At 43.7% G+C, this 25,358-nt stretch overlaps 1 protein-coding gene across 1 annotated transcript in view; it reads left to right on the forward strand.

Annotated features, from left to right (window-relative positions):
• The window catches only part of P2RX7 (purinergic receptor P2X 7), a 57,037-nt gene that overhangs the window by 18,499 nt on the left and 13,180 nt on the right, over positions 1-25,358 (forward strand). Inside the window, exons 6-12 of the mRNA XM_063456983.1 lie at positions 6,735-6,815; positions 7,058-7,187; positions 7,963-8,099; positions 10,150-10,243; positions 19,454-19,519; positions 19,611-19,733; positions 23,076-23,183. Coding sequence (XP_063313053.1) covers positions 6,735-6,815; positions 7,058-7,187; positions 7,963-8,099; positions 10,150-10,243; positions 19,454-19,519; positions 19,611-19,733; positions 23,076-23,183 — 739 coding nt within the window. The remainder of the gene's footprint in view (positions 1-6,734; positions 6,816-7,057; positions 7,188-7,962; positions 8,100-10,149; positions 10,244-19,453; positions 19,520-19,610; positions 19,734-23,075; positions 23,184-25,358) is intronic.

Raw genomic sequence — 25,358 nt, forward strand, 5'->3', positions numbered from 1 at the left:
TTAAAACACACTTTAAAAACATGTATTTTTTACTCATCAAAACACACATTACATGCCATGTTGCAGGAAAAATGCATTTGTGTGCATTTTGCAATGCTTTCTACCTTTTTTTTTATTAAAAGTATTGCCAGAGAATGTTTGATCAACACCAATCCTTAACCCCTTAAGTACACATGTGTGACATGTCATGATTCCCTTTTATTCCAGAAGTTTGGTCCTTAAGGGGTTAAAGGGACACTATAGTCACCAGAACAACTACAGCTTATTGTATTTGTTCTGGTGAGTAGAATCATTCCCTTCAGGCTTTTTGCAGTTAACAATGTCTTTTCATGGAAAATGCAGTGTTTACATTGATCCCTAGGTATTCCTCCAGTGGCCACTCATTAGATGGCTACTAAAGATGCTTCCTGGGTCAGTGCTGCACAGTCTCTGCATGGAGACACTGAACTTTACTCATTGATTCAATGCATCTCTATGAAGAGATGCTGATTACTAAGCCTCCTTGACGATCTCAGCCAATCTTATGCTTTTCTTATGGGAAAGCATTAGATTGGCTGAGATTATGCATTCTGATGATGTCAACCAAAGAGGCGGATAGGGGGCGGGGCCAGTGCCAGTATACCTGCACCATGCTGGAAATTAGGTAAGTTTTCTTACCTTTTAAGGGGGACAGGTGGGGGGCTAGCCACCTAAGTGGGGGTTTTAATAATATAGGGTGGTTTTAATAATATAGGGACTTATTCCCGGACAGATTTCACACGTTCTGCCTGCATGTTTGTACAGTAAAACAATTAGCAATTGAGCTTATTGAACAAGTTCTGTTTCAAATGACACATTTACAATGATGTACCTAGTCCCTACTATACGTATGTATTAAGAGCAGTAGTATTCTGAAAAATTGCTTTTGTCACAAGCATCCTGCAATGTGACTTCAACCTCCCATCATCAACTATTTCAGATCAAATACTGAAGCTTTAATACATTTTCCATGGCACAGTTTGCCATGCAGGATGTAATAGGAAGGGAATTTAATCACTAAGCCCCATTTATAGCTATGTGGAAATATATTCCATCTATTTCTAAAGAAGGAATCCGTGCTTCAGTAGCAAAGAAATCTACAGTGCTGTTTACAATGCTCTATTGTATACATAGTGGTACATAGATACATCTTCTAACAAAAGGCCCTTTCTCTCATCCCACTAAGGAAATTCTTGTGTGAACTCTGAGTGTTTCTTTAGCTCTCAAGTGTAAGAATAGTATCTTAAACATATTTGTTATATCTGGATTATGTCCTTCGTCTGTCTGTGTGTCTGTCTGTCTCATTGGTGGCGGTAAAGAAAGAAACAAAAAAACGACAGAAACACAAAAGTAATAATTAGGATTCCCTTGGTCAATCCCCATCCCGACATTGTAAGCAGTCAAACCATTTAAGAATGGTTGGACTTCTTACCCGGGGAACTGCCCCCCCCTCCACTCAACAACCAGGAGAGCCGCTTCCACTTGTTCTCCTGAGCTAAGTCCTGTAGTGAAGGGCCAGCTCATTGGCTGAGAGTATCAGGTGATGGTTTAGTTCAGATGGAAAGCATCATGCTCTCTTGTAGGCTGAAATGAAGATGGGGAATAGCGCCCCAGGAACCCAAGGTAATAAGTCAGAGCATTCTAAGATGGCATGATAACTTACATTGGTGATGCGCCAGGGCATTCCTGGTACCATAACCATTTTAGCACTCTTTAGTAGTTATGGAGCTCAGAGTGATCCTTCAAGGGAGAATTAAGTTCAGGTGTTAAATACAAAGGGCAAAGTAAAAGACAAGGTTGAGGTAGACAGAGGACCCTGGCAGTTCTGGGGTAGTATGGTTTTATGGTGGCATTTTGTGTTTCTGCTATTATCTACCATTTATTATTACTCTGTACTTTGACCTTTGGCTGGCTCTTGATCAGTTGTACATTGTTTGTCCTTAAGCCACCTAACCCCACAACCTGGAACTTGATCTTGATAAGAGTACTAATAAATTTTGCAGTCAGACGAAAATTCATCCCAGCATTTTGTAATTACAGTGGCCCACTGAAAAGGGGGCGGGGCCAGATAGGGTGTGTTTTGTCATCACTAATGACAAGCACGCCCCATCACAAAGTGCACATGTTGGTTCAATGCTCTTCCAGGGCAGACCAATATGCAGAGCTCTGCTGAAGAGCTCTAGCAGGAGAAAAAGGCCCTGTCTTTGCTCTGCAAACTTCATAACATGCTTGCACTGTGTTTGCTTGCAATATGTCTCTGGTGTTTCCATAGATGGGATACCAGGAGACAAAAATGGCAGGAAAGAATATTGTGCAGTGTGTGTGTGAGGGTTGTAGTGTGTGAGGGGTGTAGTGTGTGTGCAAGAGGGGTGTAGTGCGTGAGAGGGTGCTGTGTAGGTAAGGAGGCTGTGTGTGTAATGGGGTGCAGTGTGTGTGTGCTGTGTTTGAGTGAGGGTGCTCTGTGCGTGCGAGGAAGCTATGTGTGTGAGTGTGCTGTGAGTGTCATTGGTGCAGTGTGTGTGTGAATGAGGGTGTTGTGAATGTCAGGGGTGAGTTTCTCCGAGTTCGTCTACCTGCTGTCTTCCTGCTGTCTTCCTGCATGTGAGAGGGTGCTGTGAGTGTCATTGGTGCCGTGTGTGTGTGAGTTAGGGTGTTGTGAGGGTGCTGTGTGTGTGTGTGTGTGTGTGTGTGTGTGTGTGTGGGTGCTGTGAGTGTCAGTAGTGCAGTGTGTGTGTGTGTGTGATATAGGGTGCTGTGAGTGTCAGGGGTCCCTGGTGGTGCTAGTGGTGAGTGAACTTTAGCCTGTGGGGCTAGAGTTCACCCTCACAAGACCCAGAGTGTTGCCATGGCAATGCTCCGAATCTCACGAGAGGAAACCGGCAGAGCTGCAACATAGAGTCCCTCCGGGTTCCTCTCCTGGCTCTCTCCCTGCATGTGGCCAGTGTGGGAGATCTTTGATCTCCCTCCCGGCCCGTCATGAAAAACATTATTTTGCAGTAGAGGCTCCACAGTAGATCCTTCCTGATGAAAAATGTTAATGCTTGGATTATCCTGATACCAATTGTACTAGTCTGCATGTTTATGTTTTTTTATTATTATATATGTACTGCCAAGTATTGAGATATAACTTTTTTTTTTTTTTTTTAATTATCGAAACACAACAACATTATTTTTAATTTTTATGGCACACTAAATCCAACTAGAACTGTATTTCTTACATAATAGTGTTCCATTAACTGTGTTTTGTAATACTGAAGTTACAAATATCTAATTTACATGTGTTTGCATCTGTTAGCAATATTACAGGTTTAGTGACATCAGACCTCTAAAAGGCTTCATAGCAAACACACTGATTTTGTTGTATAGGTAAATTAAGAAGTGTACATTAAAAGTATAGACTGTCTTATGTACACTGTATAGTAAAGGAAATACCCTAAAGGATAGTGTTGAAAGCCAGGAGCTAACTAGTGATGATGGCTCAGATGATAGTGGAACTATTATAGTATAATGACACAATAAATAGTGGAATACATGGACAGATAGCGGATAGAAATGTAAAAAATATAAAAATATAAAAATATGCAAAATCTAAAAGTCTAAAAAATTCTGTACTATGCCTTTAAATATATGAACGAGGATAAAAAGGAAAACAAAGTATATTACCCAGTGCAAGTATCATTTTTACCCTGCATTATATCAGGGATAGAGATACAAACACTGTATATTGATTTGCTGCATATTGATCCAGTTTTTTAAAATTTATTTTTACATCTTTATATCAAGAGCCTACCAGAGAACCAAAAGTGTGGATAGATCGGAAAGCCTACATAGACCACCTATGGAACCTAGTACCACCCCCAGTTTGACCAGGTTTATAGGCACATATGACAAACATTGGAATACTGCACAACAAGTTATAAGCAGAAACTGGCCGGTACTACAATATGACACTAGTCTGAGCAACACCATCACTAAACAACCTTCAATGGCTTTCAGACGAGCAAACAACCTTGGGGATATATTAACGCATAGTCACTTTAAACCTGTTTCTAATACACCCTCTACTTCCACCTGGCTTCGGACAACCAATGGTCTTTACAAATGCGGCCATTGTAAAGCCTGTAACTTTATTCTACCTACTAAGTCTGTTTGGAATAAAAGAACTTCAACAGAGGTAACCATCAATGCTTTTGTCAACTGTAGCTCCACCAATGTCATTTACATAATAACATGCGACTGTGGGCTACAGTATATTGGCAAAACCTATCAGCAATTACGCAGACGAATCCTACAGCACATCAGCTCCATAACCAATTTACACATTGAAACCCCAATTTCGAAACATGTTAGAACCAACCATGCTTCTAAACCTGAAGTTTTAAAATTTCAGGTGATACAAAAACTTGTTCTTAACCATCGAAAAGGAGATATTAATGTATCTCTACTAAAGGCTGAGTCCCGTTTCAGTTTCAGACTTTACACCCCAAAGGACTTAATGAAGAATTTAATTTCACCCCATTTATTCATTCCTAAAGCAATCTAAGATTGACATAGAGAGTGGTTTAATTCCACTTTAAGTTGTTTGAAGAATCAAACTAATAGATCTTAAAAATGTGATTATTCATTCTCCTGTAGCATTACTAATTTGATTTCTTCTCTTTTCAATATTAACTTCGTCCACTAATAATAAAACAAAGGTTTAATTCAATTCCTTATAAGGTCAGGAGCTTATGAATTATTTGTGGATACATTGGGACTTAGCATTTACAACTGGGTCTTTATGTGACTGTATTTATTTATTCATTTTGATATATTTTTTATGTTTTCTAACTTTTGACTTTTTGTCTACCTTTGAACCACTGCCTAAATTCTAATGCATGTTACTTCATAACTAAACATTAGACATCATGTTTCAAACTGATGCTACATATTCACTTGTCTGTATACATATAACTAATGCTAAAAAGTATCGCTTTGAGAGACTCTGCACTTTGTCTGACACTATGTGCAACATCTTGTCCAATGGGACGCCTGTGTATTTACTTTAGCTAGAAATGGAGTTTGAGACTAGGGACCGACAGGAAGCTCTTCAAATTTAATACAACTCTCCAGATTATTTTCTAGCATAGCAAGATTGACTGTATTGTAGTCGTTTCCATCTCCAGCGGCAGGGACATTTAGCTAACAGGATTTTCGTATGGTAACGGAGGGTGTTTGGAGTTTTGATCACGATTTCTCCTAGCCACTATCAGCCTAATTTGTTAACGAATCCTAACAGACAGTTGCTTTAGGTCCTAGAGCTGCTGGGACGTTTTCTGCAGCAACTACCAGGAGGTTTTTTTCACATTTAACTATCTCCAGGGTGGTATATTTTGGTTTTGAGGATTACCCTGATTTTTTTATTTATTATTTTTTCCTCAACCAATAACCACCTTTTGTTGCTATTAGACCTAGGCAATCTAGCCTCTTTAGTACTTATTCTAATGGTCTATTGATCACAGCCCTTATTCAATTATTTTCTTTAATTTCGTATTTGATATTTTGTTTTAATGGTTTCATTAAAGGTTATATTTTAAGAATTACATATTGATTATATGTGTGAATGTGGGTTGCTTTCAATATACTAGCTCCATATAGAGAGCTGAGAGTGATTAATTCCTTTTGGTACTTCTCCTCCTCATTTTTGGAGAACTAGTATATCTTTCTACTTTTCTAATGCAATTATTCATAGGGGTTACCCCCCATTTAGTTCTAGCAACCTGACACTGTCTCCCTACTCGTGTCTCCTTTTTTATTTTATTTTTACATCTGTATATCTAATTCATTTTTATATCTATTTATCATGTATACAATTTCTTTCATTTTTGTCTGCTGTACATATGGTTCTTTTCTCTCCCTTTTTCTTTTATTTTTTTATCCGCGTTCATATATTTAAAGGCATAGTACCGGATTTTTTAGACTTTTATATTTTGCATATTTTTATATTTTTTTATTTTTTATATTTCTATCCTCTATCAGTCCATTATACTATATTAGTTCCACTGTCATCTGAGCCATCATCACTAGTTAGCTCCTGGGTTTCAACACTATCCTTTAGGGTGTTTCCTTTACTATTCTATTTACGTAGGTTTTGGTGAATTCCTACTATTTCCAGTGTGAGCCACTTAGTGTTAGTTAGACTCTATTCTGTATATCTCTTTAGGTATACTAGTTTTCTCTATTTATGTACAGTGTGTGTTTAGACCCCTTAAAATGCAATACCAATTCTAGTCGCTAAAGATGTCATCATGGGTGATGGTGTCACCATATGGACAATGAGTTAAACTATAAATCACGCATAAGTAATGTTGTATGCTAAATATATGCAATTGATTTTGAAAACAGTGACTTTCTGTTATGCGAGACAATGTGACTCTTTCTGGAAAAAGTCAATACAGTAATTGTAGCCAGTCTACAGTTCTCTAAAATTTACAGTCATCAATACACTGGTTGATGTTTTGTCCTAGAGACCAAGATTTCCATTCATCTAGCTTACTAATAAATATATACATTTGTGGACTACAGGACCAAACTAAGATGGTTTGTGTGATAGGGTGTCACTAAGAAGTAAGTTGTCATGACTGAGCAACTGATTTGTAAAATGTAGCCTAAAATAGCCGAATTGAAAGTATTTTCCATCATACAGTCCGCTGATGTTTTCTCTGTATGTTTTCCAGTCCCGCTGTTCTAACAGGAGCTGAAAACTTCACTGTTCTGATTAAGAATAATATTCACTTTGCCGAATTCAATTATACAACGTAAGTGTCAACACGTTCTGAAGAACTTGATCTAAAAATCATGTCATGTGACAGGTTAGGCGTATTTGCTCTAGATAATTAGGGTTGAAATGACTAATTATATATTATTAGTTATGTATCCCTAGGTATCGCTCATCTGACATTGACAATAAATCAGTTTATAACTAGGAATTCATATGTATCGCATGTGTAGCTCAAATAGATATATCCCAATCATTATAATCTTGTTCTGTATGGTACAGGAAAAACATACTGCCTGAATACAATGTATCCTGCATCTACGACCGAGTGAAAGCCCCCGAGTGCCCCATCTTCCGATTAGGAGATATTGTGAAGGAGGCCGGAGAAAGCTTTTCTCAAGTTGCAGTCCTGGTGAGTAATCTAGATATTGTGGAGTGATGACTACAGAACAATATCACAGAAAAAGGAATGTTTTATCTCTTGGAAGAAAATACAATACAGTGGGGAGCAAGTAAATATTCCATATTCCAGTAATATTAGTACAAAGACATCTTTGTTTAAATTTTATCATAAAAGCGTTCTATATAAATATGTATTCAGCTCATCATATGGTTGTTAAAAAACTATGCATACTGGGAGAAGACTTTACTCTGGATCCAGGTTCATAATGGCTATTGTCACCTATTGTGTGTTTTCCAACATACTTTTCTATCAGTTTTTTTCTATTAAAAATAACCATGGGGATTTCCACACTCCATATTGTTGGTTTGTCTGAGTCTATAACAGAGTTCCAATACAATAATACTCACAGTAATGCACATTTAAACTACATTTAACTTCAAGCATCATGACTACTTCAGTGATTTGAAGTAGTCATGGTGCATGGAGTCTGTTTTGGGGGCGTCATGGAACAGAGCAAGAGTTACGGACTGGCTAATGTCAATTCTGTGCATATTTCTATTGGCGGAGAATGGTCAGACATTTAATGCCTGATGGGATTGACATCACAGTTAGCAAGAGAGGTGCCTCAGCACCTGGCAGGAGGTGGGGCAAGGATAATATCAAGAACCTTTCATGAATCTCATTATCTTTGTATTAAAATTCATACAGTATAGTAAATGGATATTACAATAAACAATATTTAAACAAGGCCAAATTAATTTATGTAAGTTTTTTTTCTTTGCAGGGTGGCATAGTGGGCATAGAAATCAATTGGAATTGTGATCTTGATTATTTGTCATTCAAATGTCGTCCATACTACAGTTTCCGCCGCCTGGATGAAAAGGTTGTTGATGAACGCTTGTTTCCTGGTTTCAATTTTAGGTATGGTCAATATTATGTGTTAAAACCATCATGCAAGCAAGCTGTAATGTATACCAGTCACACAAAATAAAAAAAGAAGGAAAAAAGTTTTTGCGTCCTCTATTGACGTAAGATATAGTAGAGGTTGGTGGAAATACGCAAGAGTGACGCCGGCAACACACATATAACACATGATGAAGTGTACCCCGGCTACACACATATGAAGCCACTCTGCAAGTGCTGTGCCTTGCAGAGAGTTGCTTGCTAATAATTTCTATAATTCTGCTATTATTCTGTCATTTCCTTTGATTACTCGCTTATGAGTCATTGCAACCTCGACCGACCTTTCCTTGACCAAATTACGCATTCAGTGTTCTCCTTGTCCTTTAGTGCTGGTTTCTGCATTTTGAATTCTTCCATACCAGTCCCTGACAGTTAAACAATATTATACAGACACTCCATTTCTATTTATTCTGTTACCCTCCCCCCCCATCTGATTGCTTTCTTTACCTCATATGAATACCATTCTGTAACCGATATTAAAGGGACTGTATATATTTCTCACAACTCCGTCTCATGTCATGTCTCATATCACTTTGGTAGCCCATGAAGCATGCTTTTGCCGACTTTGGAAGCCATGGAATAAACATGACAAGAGCTATTACACTTTTTTAATAGAGAAATGAGTGTACCCACCTTTATTGGGCAGACTAGATGGGCCGAATGGTTCTTATCTGCCATCACATTCTATGTTTCTATGTTTCTAGTCCCCCAATGCATACTAGGAGATTTGATAAGTCAAGTAGCTACTATATCAAACATGATAACAGTAGGATAATGTAGTAAATGTACAGGATAGATAATGACAGTGGACATTGATAGTGATCAATGCTGGAAGAGTAGATCTAAACGGTTGGTCCTGATAATAGGCATAACCTAGCGTTGTGCTCCCTGGGCTTTGAGATTGTCACGTATCCATCCTCTCCATTTAAACATTACACTTAGAGTAGTACTGTAATTACGCACAGCAGTCCTACGCCATAGTGCCTGGCTTTTGCAACATGTCGGTGGACGCCGGCCGCTGAGGATCCACACCATATTATAGCCCCACGTCCGTCCACGGTAATGACGACGTCAACGTGCGTGTGACATCACGCAAAAGACGCACGCGCATGTTTTGGAGTCAAAAGTTAGGTACGGCCAATCGGATCTGCAGGAGGGTTATTTAAACTTATTATTCCTTCTACTCATTGCCCTGTCGTGGTTTCCCTTTGCTGGTTATCCAAGAGTGTGTTCCTGATCGTATTATTCTGGTTTTGGACTTGGGCTTCATTTTGACTTCCCTGATTTCTGGTATCCTTGACTTTTGGCTTCCCCTCATCATTGTGTCTCATTCTGTATCCCTGACCTCAGCAAGTATTTTGACTGTTCTTGGGTACATTAAGTCTGGCCATTCTAAGGTCCAGTTAGACGTTTTCCTTAGTCCTAGGTGTGATACTATTTCTGCGTGCTGGATCAACTAGCAATCCTGACAGAGATGCACGAATCCCATCTGGAAACAAAAAAAATCCTAAACAGCTTCTTGATCTTACCCGGGCTTCCCTACTCTAAATTTATCTAGTAACTGCTCACTAGAACCTTCTACACAGTTACTCCAGAATAGGTGCTTTATATAATTATATATTTATATCTAAATATATGTTTATAATTAGCCAACAGTAGTGAAGGTAGGGAAGAGATGTACGACATAATGGGGTTCTTCCTAGTAGCAAGGTGACATTCAGGATGCCTTTGCCAATAAAATCCTAAGTGGAGGTAGTGACTATATATGCACAATATTACGTTATCTTATTTTCCAAAACTTTTTTAAGATAATTTAACTCAAAATGTATATTTTAGCATTTGCTAAATGTTATTTTTCTGATCTAACACAACAATTTTAAACTATGATCTAAGAATTCTGGATCTTTAAAAGTCTATAATAATATTTTCTACAGAACTCAAAATGCACAGATCTAGTTTAGCAGGCTAAACATATTGTTTACTAAATTATGTGTCATTTCCTTTTCAGATTTGCCAGGTACTATAAAACCACAAATGGAAAGGATACAAGAACTCTCATAAAGGCAATCGGAATACGTTTTGACATTCAAGTATATGGAACGGTAATTATTTTATGCAATGTTATTTTACCCCTTCACTTCTACATTTGTGTATACAAGATTGCCAGTGCCTGCACCCATACCTTTCAATCGTGTATACACGATTACAATCATTGCAAATTAAATACGTTTATTGCAAACTAATTTTATTTGCAATGGCTGTGCTGAGCTATCCCACAGCCCCACCGCAAACTACGGGACAGTAGGGAGACCTTTAGATCTGCCTGCAGCCCTGCACGGTGCTGCACAGCGCTGGGGTGGCTGGGGCTGGCCACAATTACGGGAGGGGCAGAGCTAAATAGTCAGCAAGGCAGAACTAAAGGGCAGCAGGGGCGTTGCTAAATGTAGCCTGAACATGGTGCCTGGTTACTGTTGCACACTGAGGTTGAAGCAGGAAGGAGTTCCTGCGTCCTCAACCAGGGATTGCAGTGCCTCCATTCCCTTCCCCAGCGCCCGTAATGGAAAGAGGTAACTGCCTGTAAGTGTGAATGTATGTGTGTGACTATCTGTCTGTAACTGTGTGTGTGTATACACAATAAAAAGGGCAAGTACTCCTCTATTTATAGCTTGGGTGCAAAATGTCAAAGTTTCATTCCAGTCATCTCACTTATAGTAGAAAAACAACAAAAAAACTGCAACACCAAAGGTAAATTGAAAGAGATTTATTCCAAATAGGCAACATTTAGTTCCAACCTCTTTGTCAAGCCTGATGCCTTCGTCAAGACTTGAGAAAGGCCTTGAGGTTGGGTTGGAACTTTGCCGGTTCCACACAGATGGAATAAAACTGTCACTTTTTGTGTGACTGTCTGCCTGTAACTGCATGTGTGAGATTGTCTGCCTGTAACTGTGGGTATACTTGCTGCAGGGCCGCCATCAGGGGGTGACAACCGTGACAGTTGTCACGGGCCCGGCGGCCCTGGGGGGCCCGGACTGCTCTGGCAGTCCTGGGCCCCACTTTCCCTCCCTGCACACATAGATCGCGAATATCGCGATCTATGTGTGCAGCCGCGGGCCCCCGGCTCCCTGTTACCGCAGAGGGGGCCCAGGCCTCCAGCCTCTTCTCTTCTCCTCCCTGCTAATAACTCTCGCGAGACCCGGTTGCCATGGCAACGCTCCGCGGGTCTCGCGAGAGTTATTGGAGGAGAGAAGAGGAGAAGCTGGAGGCCTGGGCCCCCTCTGCGGTAACAGGGAGCCGGGGGCCCCACCATGCCACCGGACCACCGGGGATGGAATCTCCCCCCTCCCTAGACACAGGTAAGCAGGGAGGGGGGAGAAACAATTTAATTAATTACATTTTTTTTTTTTAAATAATGTTAAAATGACCCCCCCTCTCCCTCCTCATTGCAAATTTACACACACACACTACATACACTGACACAACACACACACACACACACTGCATACACTGACACAACACACACACACACACACTACATACACTAACACACACTACATACACTGACACAACACACACACACACACTGCATACACTGACACAACACACACACACACACTACATACACTAACACACACTACATACACTGACACAACACACACACTGCACATACCAACACAACACACACTGCATACACTGACACAACACACACACTGCACATACCAACACAACACACACTGCATACACTAACACAACACACACTCTGCATACACTGACACAACACACTCTGCATGCACTGACACAACACACTCTGCATGCACTGACACAACACACACTGCATACACTTACACAACCCACACTTTGCATACATTGACACAACACACTCACCGCATACACTAACACAACACACACCGCATACACTGACACAACACACACACCGCATACACTAACACAACACACACCGCATACACTGACACAACACACACACCGCATACACTAACACAACACACACACCGCATACACTAACACAACACACACACACTGCATACACTAACACAACACACACTGCATACACTAACACAACACACTCTGCATACACTGACACAACACACACTGCATACACAAACACACACACTGCATACACTAATACAACACACACTGCATACACTAACACACACAGTGCATACACTAATACAATACACACACTGCATTCACTAATACAACATGCACTCTGCATACACTACACACTAACACACTCACTGCATCCACTATACTGACACACACTCTGCATTCGCTACACATTACCACACTCTGCATTCACTACACTAACACACACTCTGCATCCGCTACACACTAACACACTCTGCATTCACTACACTAACACACACTGTGCATCCGCTACACACTAACACACTCTGCATTCACTACACTAACACACACTGTGCATCCGCTACACACTAACACACTCTCTGCATTCACTACACTAACACAGACTCTGCATCCGCTACACACTAACACACTCTCTGCATTCACTACACATTAACACACTCTCTGCATTCACTACACATTAACACACTCTCTGCATTCACTACACTAACACACTCTCTGCATTCACTACACTAAGACACTCTCTGCATTCACTACACATTAACACACTCTCTGCATTCACTACACATTAACACACTCTCTGCATTCACTACACTAACACACTCTGCATTCACTACACTAACACACTCTCTGCATTCACTACACTAACACACTCTCTGCATTCACTACACTAAGACACTCTCTGCATTCACTACACATTAACACACACTCTGCATTCACTACACATTTACACACACACTACATTCATTACACTGACACACTCTGCATTCACTACACCCTAACACACACTCTGCATTTATTACACACTAACACACACTCTGCATTCACTAAACTATGCACACACTCTGGATTCACTATACTGACACACACTCTGCATTCACTACACTAACATACACTCTGCATCACCTGTACACACAGCATCCACTACACAAACATCCTGTATTCACAGTACACACACTACATCCACCACAAATTGAAACATTCTGCATTCACTATACACAGACACTGTGTCTAATACACACACTACATCCACTACATACACTGCATCCACTAAACACATTTCATCTAGTTCATACAAACACTACATCCCCTACACAAACACACACTACATCACTGTACACACACTACATCCACTACTCAAACACTCTCTGCATTCACTACACTAACACACACTCTGCATCCGCTACACACTAACACACCCTCTGCATTCACTACACATTTACAAACACTCTGCATTCGCTGCACTAACACACACACACTACATTCATTACACTGACACACTCTGCATTCACTACACACTAACACACACTCTGCATTCATTACACACTAACACACACTCTGCATTCACTAAACTATGCACACACTCTGCATTCACTAAACTATGCACACACTCTGGATTCACTATACGACACACACTCTGCATTAACTGTACACACAGCATCCACTACACAAACATCCTGTATTCACAGTACACACACTACATCCACCACAAATTGAAACACTCTGCATTCACTATACACAGACACTGCGTCTAATACACACACTACATCAACTACAGACACTGCATCCACTAAACACATTTCATCTAGTACATACAAACACTACATCCACTACACAAACACACACTACATCACTGTACACACACTACATCCACTACTCAAACACACTCTGCGTTCACTATACACACTGCATCTGCTACACTAACACACTCTGCATTCACTGCACAAACAGTATCTAATACACACAAACACTACATCCATTACACACATTCTAATTCACTTACACTATACACACCACATTCAGTCCCGCATCATTGTCAGCGGACTAGGTAGGGCGTGGGCGGGCCCGGGAGGGAGGGGTCGGGTGGGGGGGGGCCCAGACCTTGTGCTTTGTCAGGGGCCCCAAAATTTCTGATGGCAGCCCTGACTTGCTGTAACTGTTTTTGACTGTCTGCCTGTAACTGTGTTTGTGTGTGTGTGTGTGACTGTCTGCCTGTACCTGTGTGTGTGATTGTCCGGCTGTGTGTGACTGTCTGCCTGTGACTGTGTGTGTGACTCTGCCTGTGATTTTCTGTGTTTGTGACTGTCTGCCTCTGTGTGTGACAGTCTGCCTTGACTGTTTGTGACTGCCTCTACCTGTGGATGTCACCGTATGCGTATGACTGATTGCCTGCAACTGAGTGTGACTATCTGCATGTGACTGTGTGTGCTGCCTGGGACTGTGTGCATGTGGCTGTATTTGACAGTGTATATGTATAACAGTGTGCATCTGATTGTAGGATTGTGTACATGTGACACTGCAAAAATAAACTGCTGCATTCACACATGGGCCTACGTCTATTTTTTTTAACTCTTAATTAAATACTCATCACAAATATACAGTCAATATACCCATTACAAATATCACACACAGCTAACACATAGCATACATATCACTCACGGCCATCACACACAGACAACACATGCATACAAACAATGATATCATTGTTAGATGACATGATATTATTGTTAGATTTATTACAGTGGTACTCATACTAAATGTACATTACTCTGTGTTTTATAGTTGGAGAGCTCTGTGATACACTAATATGCACATTACTTAGAGTTGTATTGTTGTGGAGCTCTGTGACATATTCATACAGAGCGCATTAATGACCCACTGTAATACCGGGGAGTAAGTCTGGCACCTCTGTCTTGCAGCTCTGTTGGCTGCAGTCCATGAGTAGATGTCGGACCAATCAGTGTTGCCATGGATTACCACAGTAATGCTCTGAGCCACTTTCGACCACTCCCCCCCAAACTCTGTCACCCTGTCATCCCTCTCCCCCACAAACATGCTCAGTTGCTCTGAGTAATTTCTGCCTATTGAGTTTAGGTCCATTGAGATAAGCAACCAGGAAGTAACAGGCTCAGTTTTCTGCTGGACAGTCAGGGGGTGTAGCAAGGTTAATATAAAAAAGTGCCAAATTCTATTAAAATCAGCACTGTTTGTAAAATGATAAAAGAGGACAAACTCTTTGGACATAAAGCACTCTGAAATGCTGTAGGGGTGTGGGATGTCCCTGCAATAGACCAATTAACTTTGCAACCTGATAGTAGATACTGGAATAATAATCACCTCTAATAACGACAGTGTAGTCAGAACAGGCTCTCTACACTTTGCTCAATGTTTGCGCAGGAACAGAGGCGTAACTGGAAATCACGGTGCCCCGGTGTGAAAATTGTCCTGGGTCTTCCCCATACGTCTACCCCCGCCACCTCCCCATATGTCTACCCTACCCCTCCCATACGTCCCCCCGACACACATGCAGACGAAGAGATACACATGCAGACACACACATATACAGAGACACAGACATACACACAGACATACATACACACACAAATACTTATATAAAGACACACACACAGAGAAACATACATACAGACACACAGACAGACAAACACACACACACACACATACACACAGACAGACAAACATATACAGACACACATACATACAAACACACACATATATAGACACATACAAAATGTTTTAGTCACCCTCCTGTTTCCTACCCTTTAGGTGTAGGAGGAGGACTTTCCCTGGGGTACAGTAGCTCAGCCTGATGGGAGTCAGAGTTCTCACTCTGACTCCCTTCTCTCCTCCCTCCTCCCGCGCGGCTGGGCAGGGACGGTGCAAGGATTTTTGCCGCCCTAGGCAAAAGAAAGATTTGCCGCCCCCCCCTCCCACTCACCCCCCAGTGACATCGCAATGCCCCACCAATATGATCTGCCATATGAACTAATGCCAGTGCTGCACACAGTGTGTGTTTACATTTAAAAGCCTGCAGGAACAAACTATAGACACCAGAACCACTTTATTAAGCTGCAGTGGTTCTGGGGACGATAGTGTCCCTTTAATGTGAGGTAAATTAGAGATTAGTGTCACTAATAATATACTAGATTGCCTACTTACAATCAGATGAGGATGGTGATAGGCTCTGGCTGCAGTCTGGCTCCACTGGTCTGGTGTAGAACAGGATCTCTGGAGGCTGTTTGTAACTGTGGTCACAAAATTCAATGTTCTGCAAGAAAGGAAAGCAGCTACATTTTTTGGGGCCCCTTACACAGCTCAATGTCTGGGCCCCAGGGCCTGACGTTGAGTATGCCCATAAGGACCACCCATAAGTCCACCTACATGTTCCACCCATGAGTTCGATCACAGGGAGTGGAGTGTGTAGGGGATGTGTTATGTGTTACTGTAGAGAATCTAATGTGTGTGCTTATGGAATGTAGTGTATAGGGATACCAGTTTGTGTAGGTGATGCAGTGTGTTTGTTTGTAGTGGAAGCAGTGTGTTTTTGTGTAAGGGATAGAAAGCAGTGTGTGTTTGTGTACAAGGGATGTATTGTGTGTTTCTTGTTGTGTGTAAGGGATGCATTGTGTGAATCTGTGTTTGTATGCATAAGGGATGCAAAGTGTGTTTCTGTGTATGTAAGGGATGCGTTGAGTGTGTGTAAGAGATGCATTGTGTTTCTGTGTGTGTGTAAGAGAAGCAGTGTGTGGTTTGCATGTGTGTGTAAGGGATGCATTGTGTGTTTCTGTGTATATGTGCAAAGGATGCATTGTCTTTATGTGTAAGGGTTGCAGTGTGTGTGTAATGGATGCATTGTGTGTTTCTCTGTGTAGCGGATTGTATTAAGCCTGTCCTGTAATATTCACATAAGACTGCATTCGTTTTATTGTATTCGTGTATATCTGTAATAAATGTGTAATTTCGTATGTGGGTTCGGTAGTCTCATAGGAATGAAACTACCGAACCATCAGACCACACCAGTGAGAAGTGTGCGCCTCGTTAAGCGTTCACACTTCTCACAAGCCGCAGCTGACTTGTATCACTGTTAATGCCTGGGTGGCCGCTGTTCGGTATACGAATCACGCGCGGCGGCCATCTTACGCATAAAAATCTCAGCGGTGTTTGGTTGTCGAGTGTCTGGAACTCAAACAACCGAACACCGCTGAGACCTCCAGAGCTCTGTAACTACCGAACGGAGGGACCAACCGACCTCCCATTCGGTAGAAACAAAGTACCGAACCAGGGAACTCTAATGCAGGTAAATTTAAGTGTGAATGGCAAAGATTGCTATGTGTTTTTACTGCCGAACGGAGACCGACCGCAGGGCCCAAACACATAGAACTCTTTTTGGATACTACCTCGTGTGCGGTCGGTCAAACTTCACCCTCCATCTAACTTCCGAACCCCTGGTCCGATCTGGGTGAATTTTGGATATATTCTTCACCCAGATCAGGGCTACCTGGCGGTACCCTAAGATTTATGCTATGTACTGGTTTAGAGGTACATCCAGGTTTGGGGTAAATGTACAGTACAGTTAAGGGGATTATGAGTCACTCTGAGGGGAGGAGATGTGTGGGAGTTAACTCCCACTGTATTGTGTAACAGTTAACTCCCACTGTATTCCCACTGTAACTGTATTGAGTAACAGTTAACTCCCACTGTATTGGTTAATGCCTTAATGATTGCAAATCCCTCCCTCCCTGTAATCTTCTCCCCCCTCCCTCCCTCCCTGTAATCTTCTCCCCCCTCCCTCCCTCCCTGTAATCTTCTCCCCCCTCCCTCCCTGTAATCTTCTCCCCCCCTCCCTACAATCTTCACCCCCCCTCCCCTCCAATCTTCCCCCCTCCAATCTTCTCTCCCCCCTCCCTCCAATCTTCTCTCCCCCCTCCCTCCAATCTTCTCCACTCCTCCCTCCCTCCCTGTAATCTTCTTCCCCCCCTCCCTGTAATCTTCTCCCCCCTCCCTCCCTGTAATCTTCTCCCCCCTCCCTCCCTGTAATCTTCTCCCCCCTCCCTCCCTGTAATCTTCTCCCCCCCTCCCTCCCTGTAATCTTCTCCCCCCCTCCCTACAATCTTCACCCCCCCTCCCCTCCAATCTTCCCCCCTCCCCTCCAATCTTCCCCCTCCAATCTTCTCTCCCCCCTCCCTCCAATCTTCTCTCCCCCCTCCCTCCAATCTTCTCCACTCCTCCCTCCCTCCCTGTAATCTTCTCCCCCCCTCCCTCCCTCCCTTCCAATCTTCTCCCCCCCTCCCTTCCAATCTTCTCTCCCCCATCCCCTCCAATCTTCTCTCCCCCCTCCGTCCAATCTTCACTCCCCCCCTCCGTCCAATCTTCACTCCCCCCCTCCGTCCAATCTTCACTCCCCCCCTCCGTCCAATCTTCACTCCCCCCCCTCCCCTCCAATCTTCACTCCCCCCCCTCCCCTCCAATCTTCACTGCCCTCCCCTCCAATCTTCACTTCCCCCCCTCCCCTCCAATCTTCACTTCCCCCCTCCCCTCCAATCTTCACTTCCCCCCCTCTCCTCCAATCTTCACTTCCCCCCCTCCCCTCCAATCTTCACTTCCCCCCTCCCCTCCAATCTTCACTTCCCCCCTCCCCTCCAATCTTCACTTCCCCCCCTCCAATCTTCACTTCCCCCCTCCCCTCCAATCTTCACTCCCCCCCTCCCCTCCAATCTTCTACTCACCTCCCCTTCCCTGTAGCGTGGCCGAGCTCCTTTCCGGTCCGCGGTCCTGGCCGGACTGAGAGGAAGTGCACACTCAGTGTGCACTTCCTGTTAGTCCGGCCGGGTCGCGGACCGCAGAGGAGCTCGGCCACGCTACAGGGAATGAGAGGTGAGGCAGTGCGGCAGCCGTCTGAGCACTCTCTAAAGGACCGGCAATGGGGGCGCAGGGCGCCCCCTCCTATATGGCGCCCTAGTTCGCCTTATAGGAAGCGCCGGCCCTGTTGCTGGGAGGAAGTGACTTCCCAGCATCTGACATCATCACAGGGGGCCCAGTTGCGCAGTTAAAGCGCCGCAGTGCTGACCGGGCCCCCTGGAAATACATTGCCATCGGGTGGCCTTAGGGCATGGGCATTGCCATCGGGTGGCCTTAGGGCCCCAGCGGTTATACCGTGTTCAGGGGTACCCAGAAACGCCACAAAAGCAGAAGAGATACAACTGATGCAGCCTTCTCCCACTTTCTACAAATATTTTCACATTGATGAAGCTGAGAAACCTTATAGTTTATATTATAGTTTTTGCAAGTAATATGTCAGCTCATCACAACTTACTATTTAGTAAATAGAGCTTTCTGTGTTTTGATATGTCTTGTATCTTAGTTCTATGTAGAACAGATTTAAGGTTGCTGAAAGATATCCTGCTTTCTTTTAGGGAGGTCAATTCAGGTGGATTCAGTTGATCATATTCATTGGTTCCTACTTGTCATATTTTGGATTGGTAAGTTTTAGGCACGAAAAATTTGCTTGGTCGAATTGGCTGTATGTAATTTTAAAATATGTTGTTTTTCTTTTAATTTTGTACGTATAAGACTACGATAGTGATTGACTCTCTGATTGGACTGTATTATGAATGCTGCTGTGATCCAAAGTCATCTCAGAAGTACTATGATGATACAAAGTATGAAAAAGTCTCTGGGCCCTGCATTATTACGGTAAGATCTCTTTATAAATGGGTATGGTATCAAAGGGTCACTTAAATCATCATGATCACTTCTGCTTTTTTAAGTATAAATGGTGCTAGGAGTCATAAATTGAGATATCGGCTAGTTGCACCCTCCGGCACACATGACTTAGGCATTCCAGAACTGCTGGCTGCCAAATGTAAACTTTGTGCATAATATACATTCAGCATCTTTCCACAGCACACTGGCAACGAAAGTATATATCCCCTCCTTTCCTTTCACTTCTTGTGTTTATCCCTCCCCGCCTACCCATTCAGCGAGTTTTTTTTTTTAAATTCTCTCTTCCCTTCCTCCCTGATAGGGAGGGAGAGGAACCAAAGAATAATGTCAAGTAGGACATTATTTGATTTAAAAAAAGCATTTGAAAACATATCTCAATGGGATCCCTCTCCCCTCACTAAAAGACAAAGCTATAGAAAGTAGACATGTGCAATTCGTTTCAGGCCGAATATGAATTTGGACAAATTTCGGGCAATTCGGACATTCGGGTACTTCCGAATGTCCGAATAGCCGAAGTGCCAAATTACCGAGGTCCTGAAGTTCCGAAATTACAGAATTTCCGAAGTGCCGAAGTTCCGAAGCACAGTATTGCCTAAGTACTAATATACTTACCCAGTGGAAGAAGAAGAATGTTACACTGTATACTATTTTAAATAAAAAGTATACAAACATAGCCAGGATTCAGCTGTAAGTGTTTGCAACACTTACAGCAATCAAGTAACACACATTCATATAAAATGTAAGTTACTTGGCCAGTCAATGTAATGACAGGGATGAATAAGTAGATAACTCCCTAATTCCCATGGAATTAGGGAGCTATCTACTAAAAGGCTGAAAGACCTAAATTGATCTCTCAGCCAAATTTACTAATACTAAGTAAAGTATTAGTAAATTATGCCCTTACTCGCTATACCGTGTGTAGGGGCATGTCTATTAAACAGTGAGCAGCCTGTTTAATAAAAACAAAAAAAAACACGTTCCTCCCTCCCCCTCCTAACCTGAAGGGGGGACCTATTGCCCCCACCCCTGAACGGTAGATGGGGGCCCTAAAGTAAAATAAGAGGGGGGGGGATCTATTGTCCTCCCCCCGGCCCCCACCCATGAGCGGTGGGTGGGGCCCCTAAAGTAAAGTAATGGAGGGGGGGAAACTATTGTCCTCCCCCCGGCCCTCACCCCGGAGCGGTGGGTGGGGGCCCTAAATTAGAATGAGGGGGGACCTAATGTCCTCCCCCCTGGCCCCCACCCCTGAGCGGTGGGTGGGGGCCCTAAATTAGAATGAGGGGGGACCTAATGTCCTCCCCCCTGGCCCCCACCCCTGAGCGGTGGGTGGGGGCCCTAAATACTAATTGGGGGGACCTAATGTCCTCCCCCCTGAGCGGTGGGTGGGGGCCCTAAATAATAATGGGGGGGGACCTAATGTCCTCCCCCCTGGCCCCCACCCCTGAGCGGTGGGTCGGGGCTCCAAATACTAATTAGGGGGGGGACCTAATGTCCTCCCCCCTGGCCCCCACCCCTGAGCGGTGGGTGGGGGCCCTAAATTAGAATGAAGGGGGAGGACCTAATGTCCTCCCTCCTGGCCCCCACCCCTGAGCGGTGAGTGGGGGCCCTAAATTAGAATGAGGGGGAGGACCTAATGTCCTCCCCCCTGGCCTCCACCCCTGAGTGGTGGGTGGGGGCCCTAAATACTAATTGGGAGGGAACCTAATGTCCTCCCCCCTGGCCCCCACTCCTGAGCGGTGGGTGGGGGCCCTAAATAATAATAGCGGGGGGACCTAATGTCCTCCCCCCTGGCCCCCACACCTGAGCGGTTTGTGGGGGCCCTAAATGCTAATTAGGGGGGGCCTAATGTCCTCCCCCCTGGCCCCCACCCCTGAGCAGTGGGTGGGGGCCCTAAATTCTAATTGGGGGGGACCTAATGTCCTCCCCCCTGGCCCCACCCCTGAGCGGTGGGTGTGGGCCCTAAATTAGAATGAGGGGGAGGACCTAATGTCCTCCCACCCGGCCCCCACCCCTGAGCGGTGGGTGGGGGTCCAAAAATACTAATTGGGGGGGGGGACCTAATGTCCTCCCTCCTGGCCCCCACCCCTGAGCGGTTGGTGGGGGCCCTAAATTAGAATGAGGGGGGAGGACCTAATGTCCTCCCCCCTGGCCCCCACCCCTGAGCGGTGGGTGGGGGCCCTAAATACTAGATAGGGGGGACCTAATGTCCTCCCCCTTGCCACCATCCCTGAGCGGTGGGTGGGGGCCCTAAATACCAATTAGGGGGGGGACCTAATGTCCTCCCCCTGGCCCCCACCCCTGAGCGGTGGGTGGGGGCCCTAAATTAGAATTAGGGGGGGATGACCTAATGTCCCCCCCTGGCCCCCACCCCTGAGCGGTGGGGGGGGGCCCTAAAATACTAATTAGGGGGGACCTAATGTCCTCCGCCCTGAGCAGTGGGTGGGGGCCCTAAAATACTAATTGGGGGGGGACCTAATTTCCTCCCCTCTGGCCCCCACCCCTGAGCGGCGGATGGGGGCCCTAAATAAAAAAAATTAACCCCCCCTCCCCGGGTGACTAGGGGTCCCCAAACCCCTAGTCACCCCCCTCTCCAAAAAAATGAACCCCTACCTACCCCTACCTTCACCCTAAAAATAATGAGGGGGGACAATTTAACTAAGTACCTGAAAAAAAATAAAATAAAACTTACCATTTGATGTTTTCTTTCTTCTAATATCTTCCTTTTTCAGCCCCAAAAAAGGACAAATAAAAAGCCATAATAACCGCCGCACTTAAAAAAAAAAAAAAAAAAAAACGAGAGCAAACAAAAAAATCCATCTTCACCCGGCGAGGGGTCCGCGCAGGCTGAGCTCTGCAGGGCGGGGGAAGGCTTATAAAGTTTTGCCCCGCCCTGCAATTAGGCTCAGAGCACTCTGATTGGTGGGTTTAAGCGGAAACTGCTATGTTTACAGCTGCAGGGTTAACACTAGATGGACCTGGTACCCAGACCACTTCAATGAGCTGAAGTGGTCTGGGTGCCTATAGTGGTGCTCCATCCTATCGCCCCCCCAGGCCGGTGCGTCCTAAGGCGGCCGCTTGTTCCGCCTTATGGACGCACCGGCCCTGCATGTCTGTGTTCCTTACACTATAGGGTTCCTTTAATCTGAATTCATTTGAATTCTCGTTTTAGTGAATAAGACTGCTAAAGTCACAAAATGTTCTACTAATCCACATAAACAATATATATGTTTTTTTTTTTTGTTTTTTTTTTATATCTATAGTAAACACATTCACATATTCATTGATAGTATCTGTTATTTCTGTCTTTCAAAGTCTTGTAAAATGCTCAGATTTGTATCATTTGTGGACCAAGATGATATTATCATGGTGGATAAACCATTACATAAAAGTTTACAAAAGACCAAAGGCAAACATATCAAGGTAAGTGTAATCATTTTGAAAATGCCAATAAAATATTGATTATATAAAGATAAAGCTTATAGATTTATATCACACTGAGCTGTCTCACAACTCTGCTTCTCAATCCGTTCTAAGTACTGAAATGTATATATAACTAGACCGCTGATGTTTGTATCCTTGCTGATCTGCAATGTGAGTGAATCCATATTCAGAAGCAGTTGATGCCAAATGTAGCCTCTCATCTTTAAAAAAGACACTATACTGCTATAAAAGAAAAACAAGTCACTGTTTAGTACATATACCCTAATGAAAACTGCAGGCATTGAATTATGACGTTTTTTTAAATTCTGGTTATAGCTAAAAACAGATTGCAAAAGCTGCAGATTTCTTGTCTGCAGTCTTTGCAAATTCCTCTACCAACCCCCTTCTTCAAATCTTCCGTGGCTGTCCAATCACCGACTTCCCAATGAGATGTCTATACAAGGCAGGTGCTTTGAGCAATTGCTGCTGTAGCGGATTGGTACCGGGCTGTCCCACGACATGTATGAGAATAAGTGTATTTGGTCATATGGCTGGTTTAATGTGTATGTACATGTATAGAAAGCATGGTATCCGGGTATAATGACAGTTAAATGTATGTAAAGAATTGTATTCCTCTAGTTGTTCGGTAGAATCATTCAAATAAAACAAGGGAATGAAACTACCGAACAACCAGACCACCCAGGAATGAGTGTGCCTCCAATTACCGTTTGCAACAATGTTGCAAACAGGTAATTGGCAATCAGTGCAGTGTGGTCTTTGTCCTCTGGGTGGCCGCCATTCGGGAAACAAACACGTGGCGGCGGCCATCTTAAACTACCGAACAGCGGTGTTTTGCCGTCGAGTGTCTGGAACTAAAATCGGACACTTGACTAGGCAAACACCGCTGAGACCTCCATACTTCCAGAAATTCGTATGGAAACTACCGAATGACCCGCCGTTCGGTAGAAAGAGCCCCATAAACAAGGGAATTCATTCAAACCCTCTCCAGGCTCTATAACACAGGCAATTCGCCTGTTTTCATTCCCTTGTTTGTGACCGACCGCAGGGCCAAAATGCATGGAACTGTTTTCGGATACTTTACCCATGCGGTCGGTCAAATCTTTGGAACCCCATATCTCACGAACCATTCATCCGAATGGGCTAATTTTTAAGTATGTTGGTCCCCCAGAATAGAGCTATCTGGGGATGTTGGATTTGTGGATGTACCCCAAGTATTTAGGGTACATCCAAAACTCGGGGAAAACTGTGTACACAATAAGGGGATTATGATGCTAGAGGAGGGGAGGAGATCTGTGGGAGGTTACTACTTAGAGATTGGATAATGTCTTAAGTGTTAGAACCTCCTCCCTTGCATGGGAGAGGGCTTTATAAGGAACTGTGGAATAAAGCTTGTCAGTCTACTCCTGAAACTGTGTGTCGTCCAGTTATTGGGATTGCGATGGGGATACTGCTGTATTACTTTACCTGCTGGAAACCTTGCCTATGGACTTAACATCACCTTGTTCCTGAGCCTCACTGGAATCTCTAGTGGAGAATAGCTGTGCAAGATCGGCTCTCCGCTACATTGGTTGGCAGCGCTGGGATCCAAACTCACAGAGGAACAAGCGTAAATGGAGTACGGATGGAGATTGATTTTTCTGCGCTAAAACGCTCCACGCTAAAGGACCTCCTAGAGGCAAGGGGTATACAAGCCAGCAATAAGAAGAAAGCAGTACTTGTTACAGAACTCATGGCAGAGTACAGAATGGAGGGCGATTCAGTTCTGGCACAGAGGGAGCCGGGAGGAACACCACAAGGATCGGAATTCCAGAGGCAGGTTCAGTTCAGGCTATCCTTTTATGGGGAAAACCCCCCAACAGAAATTGTTACCAGGACAATGGCCGAGGTACAAGAATTCATCCTAAGGACACAGGCACCAGAACAAAGCTCTGCAATTAATGTGCCACAGGAAGGTAAGCCTAAAATACCATACCAGGCTTTTAAAACATATGTGGAGGCAGAGGAAGATATAGACGCTTTCCTGCAAGACTTTGAAAGACTGTGTGCACTGCATAAAATTAACGCAGAGGACTGGGTACCTATTTTGGCCGGAAGGTTAACCGGGAGGGCAGCAGAGGCATATCGGACTGTACCTAATGACGAAATAAGGAATTA

The sequence above is a fragment of the Pelobates fuscus genome, chromosome 5, assembly GCF_036172605.1.
Source record: "Pelobates fuscus isolate aPelFus1 chromosome 5, aPelFus1.pri, whole genome shotgun sequence".
In the NCBI taxonomy this organism is placed as follows: Eukaryota; Metazoa; Chordata; class Amphibia; order Anura; family Pelobatidae; genus Pelobates; species Pelobates fuscus.